This window comes from Molothrus ater, chromosome 4 (genome assembly GCF_012460135.2).
Source record: "Molothrus ater isolate BHLD 08-10-18 breed brown headed cowbird chromosome 4, BPBGC_Mater_1.1, whole genome shotgun sequence".
Classification (NCBI taxonomy): domain Eukaryota; kingdom Metazoa; phylum Chordata; class Aves; order Passeriformes; family Icteridae; genus Molothrus; species Molothrus ater.
Genome location: NC_050481.2, coordinates 64,568,012 through 64,590,985, shown reverse-complemented (window position 1 = coordinate 64,590,985; position 22,974 = coordinate 64,568,012). Strand labels below are relative to the sequence as shown.

Sequence of the window (22,974 nt, the reverse complement as noted above, 5' to 3'; positions counted from 1 at the left end):
CTGAAAAAAAAGAGGTCAAAACCTACATGAGTAACCACTGAGCACACCATGTTTCATGTTAGAGTTAACTTATTAAAAAATAAGTGAACAAGAAACAAATGAGCAGAAACATAGTGCTTCTAGAAATTTATCCTAAAAAACTACTACATTCTGTTTCTTCAAGTTGAAAAAAATAAAGGCATGTGATGATTACCATAGACCAAAAAAACCCAAAGGTAGGTTTTTGTAGGAGGAGAGAACATATTTTCCAAATTTTTTACCTTTTGAAAGAATGTTGAAAAATCTTTTGTAACATTTCCCTTGGCTGCTTTATTTTTTAAGGCCATCTCCTCAATGGTGTCTTGAAGGAATTTAGCCAATTCAAGCTTTACTCTCAATTCTTTCTTCAATCTTTCCTCCTGTTAAAAAAATATTTATTGTTAAAAGTTCCTGCCAGAAACACACGGACTAAACATCACTTCTGTCCCCAGACAAGTTATGTGGAGTAATTCTGGCCTTCTGCTATAAAACACACATTCCAAAGGGGCTTTCACTCTTCCCAAAGAACCCCAAATCACACTGAAGTGCTCACTGTGTGCTCTGAAAGTGAAAACTTGTGGGGCTCTTTTGGTGGGTTTTTACAAAGCTCTAACAATTCTGAGAAAACATAAGCGGTAGAAATAAAGTTTAAACTAAAAATAGCGTAACAAACTATTTTAAATTTTAAGTATACATATGAAAAACTTTGTATCGAGGTTTAAGACTACAAATGTTACAATGTCTACTTCAATACAACCAGAAAAACAAAATAGCTTTAGTTCTCCTTTGTAGGAGTCACAGAAAATGGAAATGAGGATAGCAGAAAAGACAAGACAGGCTTTCAACCCTGACAGCTTAGCACCTGCACATATCAAAACCAGGATGGCACTGGTTCATTATTATATGTTCAAAAGCAAGATCTTCAAAATAAGGAAGATAAAAGCATTACCCCAATATTGAAAAAAAACCGCAACATTTTTAGACTTTTTCTAATTTTTTTACCAAGACATTCCTAATTTTTAAAAAAATATCACTGGATTATAAATTCAGACCTGCTTACCTTTTTAGACTTTGTCTCAAATGTAGAGGGAAGCATATTAGGGAACAACTTAAGAGCTACTGGAAGTAAAAATTCCATAAATGGGACAACAAGAAAAACTAAGAAAGGGACCAGGCGAAAAAGATCAGCACATATTCGAAGAAACTGGAAGAGAAAAAAAAATATTGATAAGCTAATATTTAAATACTTATTTTAAAAATGCTTGATTTGAATATCTAATTGTCACTTAGGCTCACATATATATTTGCTATGAAGAAATTTTAAAATTACACAATAAAAGGATGTGACAAAGTTAGTGTTTTTTTTCAAGTTGCTACATACTAGAGAGTGCTGGAGTTTCACCAGTTTTCAACACTATAGAAAGTATTTCAAAAGCCTTACTGTGTCTCAATAGGATTATTGAACAAGTATCTCATTTAAACCTCTTAAAAGCACCTGAAAACAGGAGGTGGTCATTTGTTGTCATTAAAGCTGCTTAACTTCTTTTATGCATCTTTATTTGTGCTCCACCACTTCTTACATGCATGAGCTACTATGGAATAAGTAATCAAGAATAAAATGAAAGATCCCTCCCCCTCTGCCTTATAACAATTGTAATGTACATTTAAATCCAGGGTAATGAGCCCAGCTTGGTAGATTTTTTTTTTAAACCACTGCATTTCCAGAGCAGTGATCCTCTGAAGCAGGTAGCGTTCATGAATCTTGAACTGCATGAAATAAATACTGTCCTTGTGATTTCTGCACACTCACAAATATATATATTAGGCTGTACAGTCTATTATTAAATCTTTCAGTAATTGTTGAAAGCTTCACAACTCAGCTTATATTGGGGAATAAAGATCTTCCTTGACTCTACCTCCTTTTACAAAGGAAAAAACTGGTTGTTGGGAATCCCATCAGCTCCTAAATCAGAGCTACACTCTGGTACTCCACTGCCACAGCACTGTCATTCCACATCAAGACTTGATAACCGCAGCTCTGAGTGACAAAAACTGGCAGCATAAATGCAATTACAACAGTAAACCCATGCTGCCCAGTCCAGCCCCTTGCCACAGTTCATGGCAATCAAGGGGAACAGCAGCAACAACCAGCACAGATCCCATGTCCTCAGGACTGATTTGCTAGAATACAAAACCTGTAAAACTTCATTCAGAGTTTTCTTACCATAAAACCAGCCAAAATCTTAAGCACTACTATATGTGGAAGGAAGGCACATGCTCTACAGATTCAAAGTCTGGCATTTTTCTTTGTACATAAAAAAAATTCAGTTTCCCAGAAGGGATGCTTTGGTCCATTGTTTTGAGGCTCAAGGATTTTTCCATTCATTCCAACAATGGAAGGCAAATGACTACCATGGAGTTAAAAAACAAAAAAAAAAAAAGTAAGAAAGTTTGGAAGAAAATTTTAAAACTCAGAAGAAAAGTAGATTTTCCCTAAAAAAAAAGCCCTCAAAAGTTTCTACAGAGTACAGAGTTCCTATTTTTCCCCAGTCACTATTCTCAGATAGTGCGTGCAAGTATTTCTACAAAATCCATACCCAAGGGAGCAGTTTTACCACTGGATTAAGGCAACTTAATGCTAACCTGAAATGAGGTATAAGGAGCCATGAAGGTGCACTGGCAGTCACAGCACTGATCCAGCTAAAACTGACCCATAAATACTCACACGGACCGGGGAAAAAGGATCAGTACAAACCAAGCGGGGGTGGGGCGGGAAAACTTGATTTAAGCACCAAGCTTTTCACAGCAGCACTGTCCTGGATCAGCTTTCACAAATCATGGCACCGCACCCTCGGCTAACTCAAGGAAAACAGCTTTCTGCAGGAACCTAATACAATGGTGTACGATTACACACACAGCATTTGGCAGCACAACACCAGAACCTTGTGACTCCCTGTACCTGCTGCTACAGCTGGGTATTCCACTGTTCCCTCCTCTGCAGAGAAGAGTTTGTGAAGCTGGCAGCCTTGCCACAAACTCCCTCGTGTTTGCCACCTCACTGCCACACCCTGAACCACCCCGCTGCAGGAGCCAGCACCAGAGCAGTTGGGTTTTTTTACATCAGTACCATGCTTTACTTCTTCCTGCCTTCTCTCCTAAGTGTAGATCTGTGACCCTGCTGAATCCAAACACTGACAGAAATTGAAGGAGCAGAATTTTGGAACTGACTTGTAGTTTACATAAGCAATAGGTCCCTTTGCATTAGCCGTGCTGCAACTGCTTGTTCATGTGGTTAGATTACTTGGATATCTTTCCATTATTGCCTCCAAAGAGGAAGGAAAGGGCAGGCAGAAATAACTCATTTGTCAGTCTGCATGAAGATAAGATTTCTCTAGGACTGTCAGCTCATGTGCAGCTTAATACTTTTAAAGCAGTATATACATCAATTTTTATTTTATATTTTTTAAAGTTCAGGAGGTAATCCAGCACCAAAATGTTAAGACTTCTTTAAATCAGTCAGTATACTACAATTTAAGGTTGAACTGATAAAAAAAATGAGCTGTGTTGAAACAAACTTGAACTAAGGTTTAAAAAAACCCAAAAGGGTTTTTTCAGCTGCAGCCTGGTTTGCTTTTCAGCGACCCTGGGTTCTGAACCTACCATGCCCTCAACTCCAGAGACACAATGTCCTCTTCCTCCAAATACAGAAAACAAAAAACTTAGATTGAGAAACTAATTACTGTAGTTATTAAAGCTATTTTCTCTACATCTCCTACACTGGAATTGCATGCATATAAACACATACATACATCATTAGATAAGAGACAGGCTACACCAATGTAAACACTACTTTATATCTGCAAACAAATAAATGGCCATTTCATTTAAAAAGAGAATTAGTACTGAAAATGAACATTTGCACAAAAAGAAAATCTAGGAAGGCCAAATGCCAGACCACTACTTAAACATGAGCAAAACAGCTCGATCATCACTAGATAACAAAATCAAAAGGTAATCAAATTAATAAATTCATCAATTGATGGAATATTACTGCTGTTCATATAATTTCTCAGAAGTATGGCTCAGTAAACACGAAAGAGGCAGGAAAATCAATGGTTCCAATCTTCCCCCTGGAGAATTTCCCATTCTGTTTTAAACCATGAATTAATTTGTCTCGCTTGGCTTTTCAAGTTCCCCAAAGCTCTCACTAAACCAGTCCTGCAGTCCTCACCTTCCCCTATCCTCAGTTACTCTTTCTGGTACTCCATAATCCCCTCTCACGTCAGCAGAGACTGTTTTATTTATTGCTGAGGCCCATCTCAGCTGGATCAGCTGCCAAGCACTCTCTTGTAGCAGCCAAGGAAGATGGCAGAACTGAAGGAGCCTGAAGATGCTGAGACCATGGGGCAGAGGAGTCTGATAGGAAACCACACCCACCCAGAGACAGAAACTGCTACACCTGCCTGTAACAATTTTTGCTACTTGTCTAACCTTGTGAATTTAGGAAGAATTTTCGTACTGCATATAAGATGTCATGGGTGATGGGTTTTAATTACACACCAAGTTGTTGAAATGGGACCAACTTTTATCAGGAAATGATAAAAACAATGAGTAGATACTTGTATTTTTGATCATTTACTAGAAGTTTTGAGGGCAGAGAAGTGAACTCAGCACATTGTGTGTGCAGGTGTACAAACTGCAGAGAGCCACACTGCCCGCAGGCAGCACTGAGCACTTTGCCCCAGAGCACACACACCTTCTGCTCTCCAGCTCTTCTAAAACATCTTTCCAGCAACAGCTGAAATGCCTTTTTTTTAATAAAGGGAGGAAGACAGACTTGAATTTTTAATCTCTATAAACTGCTTAAACAGCTTGTCCTTAAAAACAGTAAAATGAGAACTGTCAAATCAGCACATTTGATATTTTGCCAATGAACTGAAGTTGAATATCAATGTATTCTTTACCAGAAAAAAAAAATAAGGATACCAGCTTAATATTTTGCAGTCTTTTCATATATGAACCCACATCCAATGTTTTTAAATACCCATATAACTTTCCATTCTAATTAAATACATCTATTTCATCCAAAACCTGAAATTACTACTGAAATACATATATATTATCCAAATTTGAAAGCAATCACATTTTGCACTCCAGATTTCATTTCTGTTTTCTTTAAAATTATCAGTTGCATTTTTAGTTTCATAAATGTAAGCAACATGCCATAAATAAAGGAAATATATCTGGGCTAAAATTATTTCAGATACATTTATAAGTAAGATAGTACATCATCAATCATGCATTTCAGCCTGCAGCTTTTATCCCATTCAAAAGAACCCCATTAAGCAACAAATGGGAAGTGAACTGGCACAGATATAACCTTTACTAGCAGTATTTACTAGCAGTGTTTACTAGCAATGTTTCCCACTATTTTTCCAGCTGGAGTGAAAAAGCAGAGAAAATTACTGTATATGGCACATGGCTGGGAACTTGAGAACAAACCCCAATTGCTGCCCATGTGACAAAACAGAAGAATTCTCTGCCATTCCAACAAGAAAATAACAAATTTATCTTCAACAATGGGGAACATAGGAAAAAAGTTTTGGGGTAATACCCAAAAATTTCAGCATCCACATAGTGAAGAGGAAGGAAACACAGCAAGGAATTTTAATTCTAGGAACAGAAGACAACAAAAAGCAGTAACTCAGTTCTAATAAACAGAGCAATCACTGAGGACAGCCAGAGGAAAGTGGCCTTTACTCAGTACCTGTCTCCGCTCCCGACGAGACAAAGTGTTCCCGTGCAGGATTCTCCAGAGCATCCTCGCAGCTATTTTGGTGTCAATCCACAGCAACCGAAACCCATGGTAATAGTGCTTCAGTTCATCCACAATCCTCTGCCCAAGAGATTTCTTTACAACTTCCACTTCTGTTGGACTATATACAGGACCTCCTTCTTCCAGCTTCTTGTTTTTGTCCTTTAAGGACTTGAGTGACTTTTCAACTATGGAGTCATCTTGAAGGGGACGTGAAGAATGCCACCACCTAACTGGAAGGTACTGGGGACCTAAAACACCCAGGGTTGCTAGTGGCGTCCATGAGCCAGAAGAGCTCGTGAGAGTGAAGTGTATTTGCTCAGATCCTTTAGTCCAACAACAATAGTGAGCTTTTTTGGAGTAGGCGTAAACAGGAGGGACACTAGTGCAATATTTAAAGTGTACAGTCCTTCAAAAGAAAAAAAGCATTCAAAAATTAGCAACAGATCACCAGCTATTTCTAGATAAATTTTGCATAGATATATATATTTATGTATTTATAAAACACAAAATTTGAGAAATATCTACTGCATATTTAAGGGAAAAAGAATTTTTGATTATTAAAACCAATGTCTATACATGAAAAGAACGCTTGGCTTTACTTCATGACAAAAAAAATTTACCTGCAGGAAATTTTCCATTATACGACTTTGAAAAGGTAGTTTATTTAACTCCAATTAAATAAAGAGCAGCCACCACATATGCTTTCCATTTAGAAAGCTAAACTTGAAAACTAATTGTAATTTCATAAAACTAAATGTAAATTCATAAGTAACATGAAGTCCCTTCTATTACTTCTCCTGTTTGGGCAAAACACTCAAAAAAAAAAATTAAGTTGTATATTTGGGATAGGTGCTGAGTCAGAGAATAAGTACCAGAGGAATCTGATTTCATTGAAGTTCCTCTCTTACTATCTCCATGCATCCAGTTTTCCTTATTCAGCACAACCTTTTGCAAAAACTTCCATCAGAGGACTGAGCTGGGACAGAGAGAAACAACCCTCTTCTACCTTGTTCAGAACTTTGTTCTTTTCTTTAATTGAATGTAAACTGCAGTTAGCAGGGAAGCACTGCTCAAACACCACTAACACTCCTTACATACACAGAAGAACCACTCATTATATGTAAGTAGGATTGTACATGCTTTTAATAAGATGGGACAAAAATAAAATAGTAGATAAAATATTTCATATAAATGAGTTCCATTAGTGTCCCTCAAACTGAAATACCAGCAGTAAGACATCTACAGGACAGAACTGACTGAGGTGTTTTCTTCATGGAGCCAGTGAAAAACAAAAACCATGCAAACAAAATCAGAATGTGCTTTTGTCTTCAGTCAATGAACAGAAAATAGGTGAAAGTGGCTTTACAAGTCTTAGTAACATTCTAAGGAAGAAAATGTTTATTATACACTTAAAAGTGCCTCACTCACTCAATTTTCAGACAGAAACACTTTTTGAATTTAATTATTACACGCTCAAGAGAGCTTTAATTTACTTTAATGGTTCTGTCTACACAATGTTATTCAAATAGAGCTTCGTACAAAAAAAAACCCACTAAATTATTACTTTTTAAAGACACACTATTTTCTAGTTTAAACTGAAGTTTTAGCATCTGACCATTTAGTGGTCAGACAACTGCTGGAACATATACAGTTACACAAAACAGTCTCTTGGCTCACATTTGCACAGATATTAATGAATAAGAATTACAGTTTAATTACTTTAGGATAATAAGCTACATATTCAAAACCAGATTAAAACACCTGCATAAATCAATCCACCCTGACTCCAAGGCATTTCCCAAAAGCAGAGCTCCAGGCCTACAAGCCAAGTTCCACCTACATATATTGACACTCTTCTGCATGCAGAGAGGAAGAAAGTTCTGACAGCAGAACTGGTTCTGAGTCTGCAGGGAATAAAAATATTGCAAGAAATGTGCTTCTCTGAACACACTTTCACAAGAAGGATGTCAGACACACAATTCCTATCCCACCTGTCCTCAGTACTTATCACTAGAGTCCCCTGCATTCAGATCTGTGTCACATGGGGTGTGGGCATTAGTTTGTTATATTATAAGTGACAACATTATATTAATAGCAGCTTTGATTGGGGAAAAAAACCAAAACAAACCCACAACAAAAAAACCCCAAACCAAAACAAACAAAAAACCCCACCCCAAACCTTCTCAATAGAATTAGATTTTCTGTCCCAATATTCTGCTGCTCATTTCATTACAGAACCATAGAATGGTTTGGGTTGGAAGGGACCTAAGGATCACACTGTTCTGCCACAGGCAGGGACTCCTTCCACTATACCAGGTTGCTCAGAGCCCCATCCAGCCTGGTCTTGAACCAGGGATGGAGCATCCACAAATTCCCTGGGCAACCTGTTTCAGTGCCTCACCAGCACAGATCAAAGAATTTCTTCCTTATATCTAATCTAAACCTAGTTTCTTTAATTTTAAAGCTATTCCCCCTCACCTTGTCACTCCATTCCATTGACAAAAGTCCCTCTCCAGCTCCCCTGTAACCCCTTTAGGTACTGGAAGGTGCTGTAAGGCTTCTCTGGAGCCTTCTCTTCTCCATGATGAAGAACCCCAATTTTTTCAGTCTTCATAGGAGAGGTGCTCTAGCCTAACAGGTTTAAAACCATAATTTTCCAGCTTCCCAAGAGAGGTCTTATACACTAACACAATAAAAATAGGTATTTGAAAAGGTTTTATGTATTTAAAAAAATTAATCATCATTAATTCTACAGCAAGTGATATGAAACTAACATGTCTAAAAAAGAATTGGTTTGTTTTGTATTAGAGGGTTTTGTCTAGGGACACGTCCTTAAGTTAAAATGAAAACTCAGGAAATCAAAGAATAGACCCTGTATCCTGAGCAGTTAGCTTATAAACACAGAACAGAACCAGTATTTTAACATTCCAAGGAAAGGCGTTTGGAAATTCTTATCTACAAGTATGCCTTGTGAGCCAAGTCAGGAACAGAGAATGGATTCTGCCAACGTTCAACTCCTTCAGCTCCATAAGGGCACACAACAGCTGGATTTGTTTTCAGAAGAGGACACCATCACCCAAGGCTGCAACATACAATAAACTCCTTTCTTTGGTTTAACAGAGATCCCACTCAGATGCTCTGCACTCTTATCTCTCAACTGTGATTTTCAACTAGCTGCAACTGAATGTTTACTCTGTGGAACTCCATGGAGAAAGTATGCAAGAAGCTCATCAGATCCCATTAGGACACCTGCAATCAGCCAAGATAGACACTAATATTCTACTGCTTTCACATCAAAAGTGAAACAAAAAGGGAGGAAGTGGGCAAAAGGGGGAAGATTTCACTTTCTTTCTCCCACACACAACCAACCAGGTGAAGCAAGTAATACTTAGACTTCCTTTAATCTGTCATGAACACAAGCTGGAGCTAACATTTCAGCACTTTGTCTAGATTTAAACCTACATTCTATGACAGTATACTAACTGATAGTTCAGAAAAATGTTCATATTTACTCACATTTTGTTTGCCAGCCTCAGGGATGTGCAGCTAAGACATGCCCGATCTCCCAAGTTACCTAGAAAAATACCAATAATTAGCACCTATTCTGAAATTCAGGAAGACATTTATCCACGTAGTGAACTGCACACAAATATGAGTGAAAAGATTAATCTTTACATAGAAATGACTGCGTTTGAAAGCACAAAAAAGGTGTTGCTTAACATTCAGAGTTGAATTCTGTGGATGTCTGAGGTTGGTTTCCTCTTGTTCAACTGACTGAAGACAGGTTTCCAAGTCCCTCAGGCAAGAAACTGTATTGCAGAGGAAATTCACTGAAAGCAAATGTAATTTTTTAACAGCTCTATGACAACATAGTATCAGATGATCCAAATGGAGCCCCTGCCAAGTGTTTAGGATTAAAAAGGCTTTTTGGTTTTAAGCAAAACAAATAAAACACAAGCAGGAACCTAAAGAGACTTCACTAGAGAGGAGGAACCAGAACCACGACACCATTTCAATACATTGCTGCCCATTTTGATTAGCACCTGGTAAAAATAGCTCTGCCCCATGATCTCTCTGCAAAGGATACAAATTGTCTTGAAGGGAGGGGTGAGAGCCTGACCCAAAGCATGTGAGAAGTTAACTTTCCAGAAAATATTGTATCCCTCAACATGAATTTTATTTGAAACACTACCTCAGGATCAGTCCTAATAGCAACTAATGAAGTCCAAAAGAAGGGCTGACACCTATGTATGAGCACGCTCTATCCAGGTACACAGACAAGCAGCATCCATTCTGGAAATAAATTGAGAAGATCCTCAAATCATGAATCATCTAAGTCACGTGCTTCAGTAAAGGACCATGTCTGAAAGTCTTCCAACCACAGAAGAAGCATAAACCACATAAAATGCTACCAGTCTACAGTCACTGAAAGTCATCCCTGATTTCACTAGAAAGGAATTCATCTTCCTAAGGCAACTTAAAAAAATAAATCTTGTATTAACATCTTGCTACAGTAACTCAATGGGTAGTTACTGCCAAGAGCAAAAAGACTTCTGGACAGATCATAAAAAAAAAAAATCACGCAAGCAAGGCTTCAAATTTGTTGACTGTTTTTAGTCAATCTTTCCAGAATTCACTGTAACCAAAGTAAAACTGGAAGGCTAGACAGAGTAGGCATACTGTGGTTGGCTTCTCCCATCTGGAACCTACCATTTCTGGTCAATCCTAAGAGCCAGCAGGATATAAAAGTTATTTGAGAGGTCCATAGTACCCTTTCCCACCACCAAAGCCAAGAAGAGGCCTATGACAGAACCTAAAGTTGACATCTGTATCACCTATGAGACACATGTATCACCTACATGACACCTATGAGAAAACACAGCTCCCAGTGCTGATGGCCAAAAGCCCTCCCCAACAAAACACCCTAATTATTAGGGAAAAGAGATGCTGCCAAAATCAAACGGGACAATCAGAAGGTATAGAAGATAAGTGAACTTATCTGAGGAAAATCTTGATAATCAAGGGATGTCCCATGCTAAGTGGGCTCTGAAGAAATTACAACAAAAGCTGTGGCATTACTAAGTCAAAGGATTTACCCATGTCAAGTGGGTAAACACACAGTGTCATGGCACTTTGAGCCAGGGAAAAACTGTCTATTTCTGGCTCAAAAAGCAAGCCCTGAGCATCTGTGAAGGCATTGTGATACTCTCCAATATTTACAGAAAGAACAGTAGCTAAATAACAACCCAAGAGGCCAAGCCAGAGGACATCCCTGACCTCAAGGAGCAGCTGAGCAAAGCAGAGAAGTGCTCAGTGTCTGGAGGGATAAGTCACAGCACAGTAATCTGTCTCAGCCGAGTGCCAGGAAACCCACAAAGCCTTATGTGCCTAAAGGAAGGGTCCTGCTACGAGAGGACATTGCCTGCTATGGACAGTGCCCCTAGAACAGGAGGGATGATCTGGATCTCAACTGGCTTGGAGTTTCTCAGATAAAACTCCATAGCAGGCAAGACACTTTCATCTCACTTACCTTCTTTCCAACCAGGCCTATTAAATGTTAAGGAAGGGGTCAAAGAACAAAATTCCAAGGTTACCGTAAGAAAACATGCTGAGCTTCTTGTTGTACAGCACATTCAGAGAGTGAACAGGCTAACAAAAAATGTTAATTCCAACTTTGCCAGTTCTGACCAGAGCTCTTTAGGTTCTGCAGTGTCTCTTATAACCATACACCTACAGGTAAACCAGCCCTGAAATAAAAGATATACTTCCTTCAAAAAGGGGCAAAGTCCACAATCCTTGCTTCTGGGATAATACAGACATCCAAAAGCATCTGAACAAGGTGAACATTGCTCAACACTGCTCATTTAAGAAACCTGCACTGGCTTAGTAAGAAAGAAGGGCAGTAGTGCCAGAGAAGCTGTATGTTAACATGTTCCTCATGGAAAAGTAGTCACGGGAAACTTCATACATTAAATTTAATGAAGCATGAAACCCAAAGTTTTTAATGTAGAATAGCCATACTGTTACTATGCTTAGAATTCTTAAAAATAAAATGCTATCATGAACTAAGTCCCTAGAGAAGTGTAAGCTTGCAGTACTTAACAGTCTGATCTTCACAGGAATAACGTTTAGGATTCTTAGAAGCACTTAGCTTTAACTTAATCTTAGACTACTTACACGTAAAGCAAAGAAGATGAGCTAAGTAAAGCAAAACAATACAGAAAAAAATACAACATACAAGAATGTGTTAATAATAGATTAACACCCCAAATAAAAGTATTAATTGTATCATTACCACAGTGCACCACAGCAAACTAATTATTTGATTCTATCACAGCATTTCAGCTTAGGTTGTCTAAGATTTATAACAACCAAAATTGCAGTGATCATTAGCAGTACTTTTTATGCTATGCCACAAGAATAATCAAAGCACCCATCTAATTTGAAGGTACATGGATGTGCTTTTTCCCCATTTTAAATAAACTGGGTGGTTAGGACACCCCAGGTTTTTGTTCAGGATACTGTCCAGGCTTAACCTAAATAAATGACTCTACAACAGTAGCTCACAAAACCTATCAGTCAGAGGAAGATACCACACTTGAGTGACTATTGGTAACCAAGAGGACAGCTGTTCTTTGCAATGCACAAGCATCCCTATAGCTCATCAGGTCTGCCTGGATGTGAGCGTGCAGCTGCTCTGCTCTCAGTGATAGCACTCCCATGACAAGTCGGGGCTCAGTGACAGGCAAGTCCCCGCTCACCCCTGCCATTCCAGCTCAGGGCCCTCGCTGTGTCAGGGACAGGCAAGTCCTCACTCACCCCTGCCATTCCAGCTCAGGGCCCTCCCTGTGTCAGGGACAGGCAATTCCTCACTCACCCCTGCCATTCCAGCTCAGGGCCCTCCCTGTGTCAGGGACAGGCAAGTCCTCACTCACCCCCTGCCATTCCAGCTCAGGGCCCTCCCTGTGTCAGGGACAGGCAAGTCCTCACTCACCCCCTGCCATTCCAGCTCAGGGCCCTCCCTGTGTCAGGGACAGGCAAGTCCTCACTCACCCCTGCCATTCCAGCTCAGGGCCCTCCCTGTGTCAGGGACAGGCAAGTCCTCACTCACCCGCTGCCATTCCAGCTCAGGCCCCTGTGTCAGGGACAGGCAAGTCCTCACTCACCCCCTGCCATTCCAGCTCAGGCCCCTGTGTCAGGGACAGGCAAGTCCTCACTCACCCCCTGCCATTCTAACTCAGGGCCCTCCCTGTGTCAGTGACAGTCAAGTCCTCGCTCACCCCCTGCCATTCCAGCTCAGGATGTAAAGAGCAGCCACAGGCCCTGAGTACCTCACAAGTTATCAGTTATTTAATTTTGTTGCCACAAAGCTTCACCAACCAGAGATATTTAAACTGCCAAATTATCTTCATTATTAATCAGTATCACACAATGCGCTTCCGTTTTATTTTCCTAAGCTTCCAAAGCCATTTGGAAAAAGGCAAATTCATATTTCGTCCCTAACACAGACTAAGAAAACACCCCCTTGTGCTTTCATAGAGAGAAGAAGCACATGACTAGTGACAGTCCCACTTCACACCCAAGCCGCGCCGAGAGCAAGGCAGGCAGGACCGAGACGTAGTAACTAACGCGTTCCTGCACTTTAACAAAAAGCACGTGTGTTTTTCCCTTCCCCAGCCAGCCGGCATTTCGGAGACACGCGTGTCCCACTGCCCTTAGGGTAACTCATCCCATCCAACCACGCTGCCGCGGAAGCACATGCGAGGAATCCGCAGCAGCCGCCGAGCGTGGGCCGGGCCGGGAGCAGCGCCAGCCCCGGCGGACAGAGCGGCGGGGACCCGGCCGCGGCCCTTCCCTCCCGCAGCGGCCTCTCCGCCCACGCCCGGAGCCCCCCAGACGTCTCCGGCCGCTCTCCCCCCCGCCCCGTTACCCTCCCGGCCAGGCCCGGCGGGCCGGAGCCGGCGGGCGGCCCGCGGGGAGCCTCACCGGGCCGCGGCGGGCGGCGCAGCGCTCGGGGCAGGCGGCAGGCACGCCGCCCGCAGCTCTGCAGCAGCATGGACGCCATAGCGGCGCTCGGAGGGCGGGCGGGCGGCTCCGGCCCCGCTCCTGTCCCGCCGCCCGGGCCGCGGCGATCCCCACACGCCCAGCAGCGCCCGGGAGCCGCGTTCGCCCGGCACCGCCCCGCGGCGCCGGGCACGTCGGGAGCCGTAGTCCGGAGCGCACGGTGAGAGCGGCGGTGGCGCCGGGCGGCGGGGATGGCGTCACCGAGGGGCGGGCGCGGCTGCGGCTCTTCCCCACAGCCGCCCGAGGGGAGCTGCGATGGCCACCGGGGGTGGATGTCCCTGTGCTGGGGTTTCTTTTTCTGAGCGCAGCTCGCTCGCAGGCCATGGTCCCGCCAAGCTGGGAAGGCCGCAGGCCGTGCCTGCTGTGAAGGGCGTGCACCGGTGCCTCACGAAGCCGCCCAGAGCGCTGTGGCCATACATAACCCCGGCGAAAAGTACAGCGCTCCAGCAGCGCCCGGTGCTCTCCTCTTGGGCAGAGGTTGGATCGGGTGATGCCCAGAGGTCCCTCCCAGCCCCCTCGGCCCTGTGATCCCGCGCTGGGTGCGGCCGCGTGCCCGCACGCCAAGGCTGGCGGCAGCATTCTCCTGCACACACGTGTGTTGCTTGTGGATCTCGGGGTGTGGCAGAAAAAATGGCTTTCTGGTGGAGCTGCGATGGTTTTTAATAGGAAATAGCACATAAATCGGTCAGTTGTCAGATGTGCCACACTAGTGCTGGTTAATAGTTGGACTACAAGCAGTATGATATTCTTCACATGCTAGTCGAGTCCTGGCCAGCAGTAGGATCTCTTATCAAATATTTCAGAACTCAGTTAATGCAGTATTATCTGGTACTTTCTTTGTTTTTAACTGTGTTGGTAGATGCAGTGAATAACTGCAGAAATTAAAATTTAATCCGAGAACAGTGACATTTTAGAAACTGTGTACTTGAGGTTTGGGTGTTAATGCCTTCCTTGTTCCAGAAAAAAAATGGGGGAAAAGCTGCTGGGACTGTCTGTGGACAAGATGGCTGCCAGCCCTGCCAACAAGATGGCTGCCCCAAGGACAGGGCTCCAGGGGGACAAGGGAGCTGTGGGACCAGACCTCTTCTACCTCACAGGTAACTCACAACACCAGGCACTTGGTCACCTCTACACCTGCCTCAACCTCAAAGAAAATATATGTTACTTGACCTTATACATAAGGGGTAACATTAGAGTTCAGATTTGACCCAAAACATGACTGAAAACAGTGTCTCATAGCAATAAAAAGCAAGTGAGTTTGCACTTTATCTGTTCATGCTTAGGACTAGACAAATGCACGAAATTAGTTGGTAATTTTTTGGAGTTCTTTTATGTTTTTAAAGAAGATGCTCAGGGTTTCTCCGAAGTACAAAAAAATTTAGATGAAATTTATATTACTTATATTTAAAATTCAAAAGTATTTGTGAAGATGGACTATGCAATTGTCTGAATGTAAAAAAATCACAACACTTTTCTCACTAAGCCTGTAGAAATCCTAGTGTTATTTACATTTAGTGATAATTAACAAATTAATGGGTATTACTATTTATATACTTATTAGAGCTGCTTTTAAAATGTTAGGCTCCCAAATGTACTGCAAGATTTTTAGCCAGCTGTGTTTGTTTTACAAGTATTTAAATATGTACTGCATTTAAATGGTTAAAATTATTTAAAACGTGCAACTTGACAATAGTGCTTTAGGTTAATGGCATAAAAAAAACCAAATGAACAACATCTTCCCAATCTCCACATCTCTCACTAGACTGCGTTTGTATCTTTCTCTTGTTATTCTTTTTTTCTTTCTGGTTGGCTGATAACAAAACCAAATGAAATGGGACAACTAATGGCAGTTCCTCTAACAAAGCTGCTTAATTATGTAGAAACATTATATGAAGCCTATACAAGAAGAATAATATGCTGTGAAGTCATTAAACTATTGACAAGAGGTTTCAGACAGCAAACAGATGATTACAGAGGTCTCAATACATTTATGCAGACAAGTAACCAGCCTTTCAATAGTTTCATTAAATTCATTAGTATTCAGGGTAGCAGACAATGTAGATGCATGGGTCTTTTCAGAGCTGAATTCGTTATGTTTTTGTACAGTCTTTTGTTCCAGATTTGTTTGTACCTGGAAGTTACAGGGTTTGCTACTGTATATGAAAAGGATTGATTATACATTCTGTGAAAATTTCCCAAATAGATACAGTTTAAAAATACTAATTGATTTGTGTTCATTTACCAAGCATTGTGAAGTAATGCTTAAGAAAATACTGAAAATTAAAAATTTTCAAGTATTTGTACAAATTGCTCCCACAGGAAAACTGAGTGACTGTAGGTGGCACATGGGCCTTCCACAGGAGTCAGTTTTTGTTTTAAAGAAAAACACCTTCTACAGGAGCTCACAGAGAAAACACTTATTCCCCAGAATAAAACACAATACCACATAGTTACTAGCGTTTTGGAGTTCTGTAAAAAAAAAAATAAAAAAAATCAACAGCTACACAGCCATTTTAGACCTGGTTCTTAAAGCAACGATGCTGTTGGAAAAGTCGTCAGCCATCTTGCTGAAAAATCTGTTTTCCAGCAGGAATAGGATGAGAGAGTCTAAAAGGAAGAAATACAAAGCCTTCTTTCTAAATGGATATAATAGGGATCTGAGAATCATTAAAATAAATGTAATATTTGAACAAAACAAAGATTACTATTTCATGTTAAATATTTTTTTTTTGCCTGGATATTAAATAGAAGCAAAAGCAAGGTAGGAGTTGTCTAAGCCAATTCAAAACAACCTCCAAATATAAGGAAATTTTGATGGTTTTTATAGGCTGTGTGGGTACTGAAATGTGTATTTTATTCCTGTATGAGCAGAGCTCAGTGATATCACAGAGGCAGGACTGTTTCACTTGTCTGAGAGAGGTATGATGCATAAGATCTATAAAAGCACAGAACAACCCTAGGGCTCTGCAGTGCCTGCGCAGACATGACAAAGAGCAGATGAATCTGTAATTTTTATTGAGGCAGTTTAGAAATCTATCTAGAAATTGGGGGGCAAGTGTTTATATGAACAAGGAGGAGAACTGTAAGTTGGTCACCCCTTCCCTGAAGACAGGGCCCAGGAAGCTCTCCTAGATCCTGTTGATGTTTTTGAGGATTGGTAGCAGCTCCCCCCACGCCCAGCTTGAGGTGCCCTGTAGCCTGTGACAGTGGCTGTGTGACAGTACGGAATCTGTGACACTCCTGCCCGGGACACAGCCACGGGCTGGGTTCCCCAGTACGCCCCGAGGACAAACGGAGCTGGCAGGAAGGGCTGCAAGATGGGATTCAGGAGCGGGAGGGGGGCAGTGTTTGGTGCTCCGGCTGTAAGTGGGAGGAGGCGGGGGCGTAATTAACATCTGATGAGCTGGGAGGCACCTTTGCCATTTCGCTGCTGCAACATGGTGTTTGTGTACACAGTGTGGCTCAGTAAGCTACGTGCAGTACAGGTCTATAGACAGTCCTTCAGAGTAGAATTATGCTTTTAGGCTGTAGAATCTGTTTCCATGGCAACCCCCAGGTTGTCTCCCTGAATAGGTTTAACAATACAGGATTAACCTCATCTTTATTCACCAGTGTTCAGTGTAAATGTGAAGAAAGGGGGGGAAAAAGGCATTACTGTGTAGCAAGTTGCATTAAGTTTCTACTCCAGGGAGAAAGGCAACAGATTATTAGTAGTTTTTTAAAGAAAATACTTCCATTCATGGTCAGGGATTTTTAGGAGAGATTCATGGGATACTGAAGCCTGTTGCTCTGTCAATGTTACACCCAAAGGTAAAAGTTCAAGTGGTGGCTGGATTACAGATTTGCTGTATGTACGTCCAGGTCACAAGTTCACTTCTGTCTGTAAATGTGCCAAAACAAAGCAGCCCTGGCTACACATTAGCACAGAAACAGGCTGCCCTGGGTGCCTTTTCAAACACTGCCCTAAAGAACCACACAGAGAGTACCTGGATGGAAATTATGTGCTTCAGTCATTCCCCTTCAAGGATAATTAACAACCTGCTCAAATTCAAGTCAAAAAGTGGTATTTTAAAAGATTGCTTAGGCATGACCCAAATCAGCAACACAAAATGCCATACAAATAACATATTAGGTTGTCATTAGTTAAATTTGGCGTGCAGGTGGGCCAAGAGCACAGCTGGGGGAGCAGAAACAGGTAATTTTGAAAATCTTTACAAATTGAGGGAAAAGCATTTGCAGTTCAGAATGAAAACCACTGAGGTTCTCCCTTTTCCCAGCAGATGGAGCTTATGTGAAACAGGAGAAGCTGCACAAAGAGAGACTGGGGCACTGGAGAACACATGGGGAGAAAGCCACAAGGTTCTGGCCAAGGCAGGGTCAAGCAGAGGGAGAGCAGGCAGTGTTCAGGCTACGTGCACAACTAAAAAAAAACGTGAATGTAGCCATAAAAAGCAAATTGATTTAGAGAAATGAGAAATACAGAGGGAGAGGAAAAAGGAGTCTCTAGTGTTACAAACACACCTGTTAGCTCCAGCTGATAAGAGAAAGACAGATTTTGTTGCAAAATCATCAGTGCTGTATTTAAGTAACCTGTTGTGCCTCCAACTGAATCAGCTTGATTTTATGAATTACAGGAATTAAAACTATGCATTTAGAGTTATTCTTGATCTCCAAGATTTTTTAGGCTGTAGGGTTTGCAAGTTCCTGTCTGTAATCAGAAATGCAGAAAGCCAACAATCTTATGTTATTATCTGCCTCTCAGAGTTAGGTCTTTAAGAAAACACCAAATGTTGTATTATTGTCAATAAAAGCCCTAAATCTGCCACCACTGCTTTTATGCACCCATCAAGAAGCAAAACAAGAAATGCATGTGACTGGGGAGGCTGTCCTCCACCCCATCCCAGATTTTGTAGACCTGTTCCTGCACTCCTTGTATATCACAAAATTCTTGGTAAAGTCAAGCAGTGTTATAGGAGTACTGGAAAGACAGGAGGTCCCTCCAAAACAGATATCCTTCAGTTTGTGTCCATTAAAGAAATACCATTTTAGGAGCATTTTTACCTTTGTATTCTAAAAAGGAGAAAAAGTGCTATTTCCAAGGGCCATTTTAATGGCAGCAATTTTGCAAGGCTGAGGCTCCTTATGGTAAGTACTGGTTTGGAGGGGAGCAGGTTACAGCCAGCACATGCACACAGCTGTATATGACCTGGTGCAGGCAAAATGCAACATTGTCCCATTGTCCCCCAGGCATATTCGTGCTTTCTCTGCCTCAGAGGAGGTGAGCAGAGCTAAGCATTTCTGTTAAAAGAGCAAATGAAAAATATTGAAGATGGATATGTTCATTTGCTGAAGCCTGATGCTTAAAATTCCTGTGTAGAATTTAGCCCCCTCGGGCCTCTGCTGTCGTTACCTCTTTCTTGCTGGTTTTGATGATGATCTTATCAGTCCTGGCTCATATTTTCCCTTACAGTCAGCCTGAATAACCCTACCAGAATGTGTCTTTCCAACCTTTGAATTCACTCTCTTATTTGCCTTTCAGCTTTAAACCTTCTACCTTTCATAATGCAGACCAAGCCTGTAACACAGATCTCACACTTTTCCATCCTGTTCTCCTTGACCTGACTGACTCTCCTATCTTCCACACTGCTGTACAATGACCTCCCCATTCCAGCATGCAAGCCCACAGCCCCTCCTTTATTCAAGTCAAAGAGCTGCTTTTCTCAAGAGGCCTCCCCACAGAGATAATGAAAAGCAGATTAAGAGATTTAAAAAAGGAGTTGGTTCCTTTGGAATGGTCAGTGTACTTTCCCTTTCTACAACCATGCTCTCTACTGTAAATTTTCCAAATCAGTGTTTGTCTGGATCTCTGTGCCTTGACCTCAGCAGGACCTAAGCTGTTGGGCCCCAATTCTACACATGCAAATGCATGCCATGTCCCTTTGCTATCAGAGACATTCACGCAGCGTGGTAAAGGATCAGTGCAGTTATGTACTTGTAACATCAAATCCTGTTTCTTGCCAGATAGCATCATAAAAGGCTTGGACAGAGATAAAAATTAACATTTTAGTCTTTGTTTTTGTGAGACAGAAAGAATGGTAACCTCCAAGTCAAGTGAAGTGGCAGCTCTGTTGACAAGACTTGATTTGTAGCTATATGAGAATCTTGAGGGGAAATACCTGTTAAAATGTGATGTGAAGCTATAGAAAAACAACAAAGAGCCATCAGCACAAGTACATCCCAGTGGTGCTTTGCCAGTATCCTGCCTTTTTCTTGTGTGGCTGAATTTCAGGCACCAGAAACAGAAGACGCTTTGTCTGGGCTTTCCCATGTAATCAGCAACCTCACTCCTGCCTGTCTTAGGCCTCTATTCACTTTATTATTATTATAGTATCCCCTAGAGACAGACTTGGGAGGCATTCACCCCCAAACATCCTGTTACCTTCAAGCAATTAGGTATTTTCTCAGTAACACATTATATGCTTTAATCCTGTTGCATGTGTGTACAAAGCGTGGCTAGCAAGTTGTGTATGTAAGAAAATACCAAGTTGACGTAAAAGAGCTTTGCCATTGGATTTGATCAGTATCCAGGGGAAGTAAAAACCCCCAAAGCAGGCACTCTCCTCTGAAAGCAATTTCAGGAGGGAATTTTGTGTACAAACTGAAGGCTTATCTGGGGTCTGCAGATATCTAGGAGTTCATCAGCTGGATAGAGCAAGAGGAGCTCATTGGGACTTATCTGTGCAGGAGGTAAAAGTGAGCCATCCAGCCTGCTCATCAGTCAGGGTGGCAAGCCTCACACTCATTCCTGTATGACACATATCAATCATTTTCTTTTCTAATCACTCATTCAACAGCTGAAAAAGGAAATATGCCCAACAGATATCAACAAAAAGCTGGCTTAGCCAGCAGAGCTTCCCTGTTGTGCCAAGGGAACAACCTTCTCCCCTCTGCGAGGCCTCTCCTCGCAAGGAGCAGACATCTAACTCTCCCTGAAGCCTCTTTCAGCGTGCCAGCTGGGAATCAGGGCCCTGGGCACAATCCCAGCACCTGTGCCTAGTTTTCTTACAGAGCACAGCCAGCTGGTCTGCTAGGTCTGCAAATGTCCTGTATTCCCTATTTCTTTTCTGTGGATTGCTTTGGATAAGCAATGCGAATGTGTTGCTTATATTTGGATTTTGCAAATTCATTGCTTTACATTTACCTTAACCTGATTTGTTTAAGGATCATATCAGGCCACTGATAAATAAAGTCATGCCATGTTTTTAATAATTATTAAACCAGGGTTGTTGAACCAGTAGTCCTCAGAACCTCCTGTAGTATTTTTGAGGGAAGTTGAAGGTAAGCAGGATGTAACCACAGGCCACTTTGGAAACTATGACATGGAGTTTGTGAGGAAGAAGTGTTTTTGATGGCTGGTGTTTGTCAGCAAACTTTTCTGGCATTGCACATGGTAGCAGAGCCTGTATTTGACCCTGAGGGTTCACAGGCATTAGATAATTGGTTTGGCTCTTACTTAGTTCATGGCATGTTAGACTACTCATTTCTATCTGTGACACCAAACTATCAACTGCAAACTTCCTGTGTGGAAATAATTATGCATCTTTTCCAAGTTCATAGTATGTTCTTCTGTTTCCAACAGTTCTTATGCAGAAAGGCAAGGTTAGAGTTAAGACCACTTGCATTTCCAATAGCTTGACTCTGAAAAGCCTCCATATTATTCAAAAATCCTAGTATCAGTGGAGCCAGAGTGGGGTTAGAATTCTGTACTGCAACAGGAAGGGGACATACAGAGGTCTGGAAAATTATGAAGGTGGGAGGAAAATTAATAAAAAATGGTTATTATTGCTGTTCATAATGCCATATTAATTAAACCAGTTTATCTGGGAGCAGGGTTTAAAAAAGAACAGAAGGAAATATATTTTCATATAAACTCATTGCCACAGGATGTTCTCAAAATATAAATAAATAGGCTCAACAAGAAAATAGATACACTCAAGGGATCTAGGCTTAATGAAGTCACTGACACATGCTTGTCTAGCTGCAGTGTCCTCTTTGGAAATTAGGAAATCCCTAAACTGCTGATTTTTAGAAGCATGAATGACACAAATGGGTAGGAGCTGCTTTTCCTATAATCTGTTTCCAATTCTAAGCATCCATTACTACTTCCTTTCTTGGCTTCCCTTGAGGAAAGGACATGCCTAAGCCTGCTTTGAATGTTAAAAGCTTCCTCTGTTCTGCACAAATAGAGGTGAGAGTAAGAGACCATAACTGATTACCCATGGGCAGCTAATAAAGCTGTGAGAGACAAGTCCTCACCTGGAACCATGGAGGTGTTTGAGGTGGACCAAAGGGTCCCTGTCAGGGGGTCTCAAGCCCTTGACTGAGTCGTGCATGGCTCCCCCCATGCTGGGGGCCTATGGCAGTGTAGTCCTAACAAGCACTGCACACTTTCTGCCACCCTTAAACTCCACATGTTCCTCTCACCAACAGAACAAACAGGTTAATAAAGGTGGGGATTTTTTTGTGTAGAAACATAATGAAAGCCAGGTCAGGAAGGGAAGAGATCTCAGTCTGCTTGGTAACTTACACAGAATGAAACTCTACCAAGGAAAGGAACATGTAGCTTCCCTTGCCTTCTTACCACAGGGTTTCCCCTTTGCACTTTACCAAGTCCACCTTCTGCCATAATCACCCTGGCAACAAGTTACAGTCGATCTCCCTCTAGTGGGTAATTAATTACCCATAAAAGCCACAGCAAGACTGAGGTGTGTTAAAAATCTACCTTGCACTTGCCTTCCTTCATCTCCTTTCTTCAGCTGGCTTTCTTCTTCTTTCATCTGTGATCTTCCTCACACATGCATTACGTGTTTTCTTCATGCCCTCCCTGAACTTTGTATCTGCTCCTTCTCCATTCTTGTGCTCTGTGAGGAGTTGGGCTGTTTGAGGGGTTTCTGTTTGACTTTGATGTAAGTGGAAATGAAAGTAAAGAAGCGCCAAAAAATGAACTTAAAATGAAATATTCTAGAGATTGGTGGTGTTTGCACAGAAGCATGTGAGCAACCCCCAATATGCCA

General features: G+C 41.6%; 2 protein-coding genes across 2 annotated transcripts in view; one reads left to right on the top strand and one right to left on the bottom strand.

The window, feature by feature from the left end:
• The window catches only part of LETM1 (leucine zipper and EF-hand containing transmembrane protein 1), a 29,030-nt gene extending 15,042 nt beyond the window's left edge, over window positions 1-13,988 (bottom strand). Inside the window, exons 1-5 of the mRNA XM_036382088.2 lie at window positions 13,823-13,988; window positions 9,353-9,410; window positions 5,786-6,242; window positions 1,079-1,222; window positions 261-398 (exon numbers count right to left, since the gene is read on the bottom strand). Of these exons, the coding sequence (XP_036237981.1) occupies window positions 261-398; window positions 1,079-1,222; window positions 5,786-6,242; window positions 9,353-9,410; window positions 13,823-13,901 (876 nt within the window). The 5' untranslated portion in view covers window positions 13,902-13,988. The remainder of the gene's footprint in view (window positions 1-260; window positions 399-1,078; window positions 1,223-5,785; window positions 6,243-9,352; window positions 9,411-13,822) is intronic.
• Window positions 13,989-14,912: 924 nt separating this feature from the next.
• The window catches only part of NSD2 (nuclear receptor binding SET domain protein 2), a 97,045-nt gene continuing 88,983 nt past the window's right edge, over window positions 14,913-22,974 (top strand). The window contains exon 1 of the mRNA XM_054514641.1: window positions 14,913-14,997. The gene's annotated coding sequence lies outside the window, so the exon portion shown is untranslated. The remainder of the gene's footprint in view (window positions 14,998-22,974) is intronic.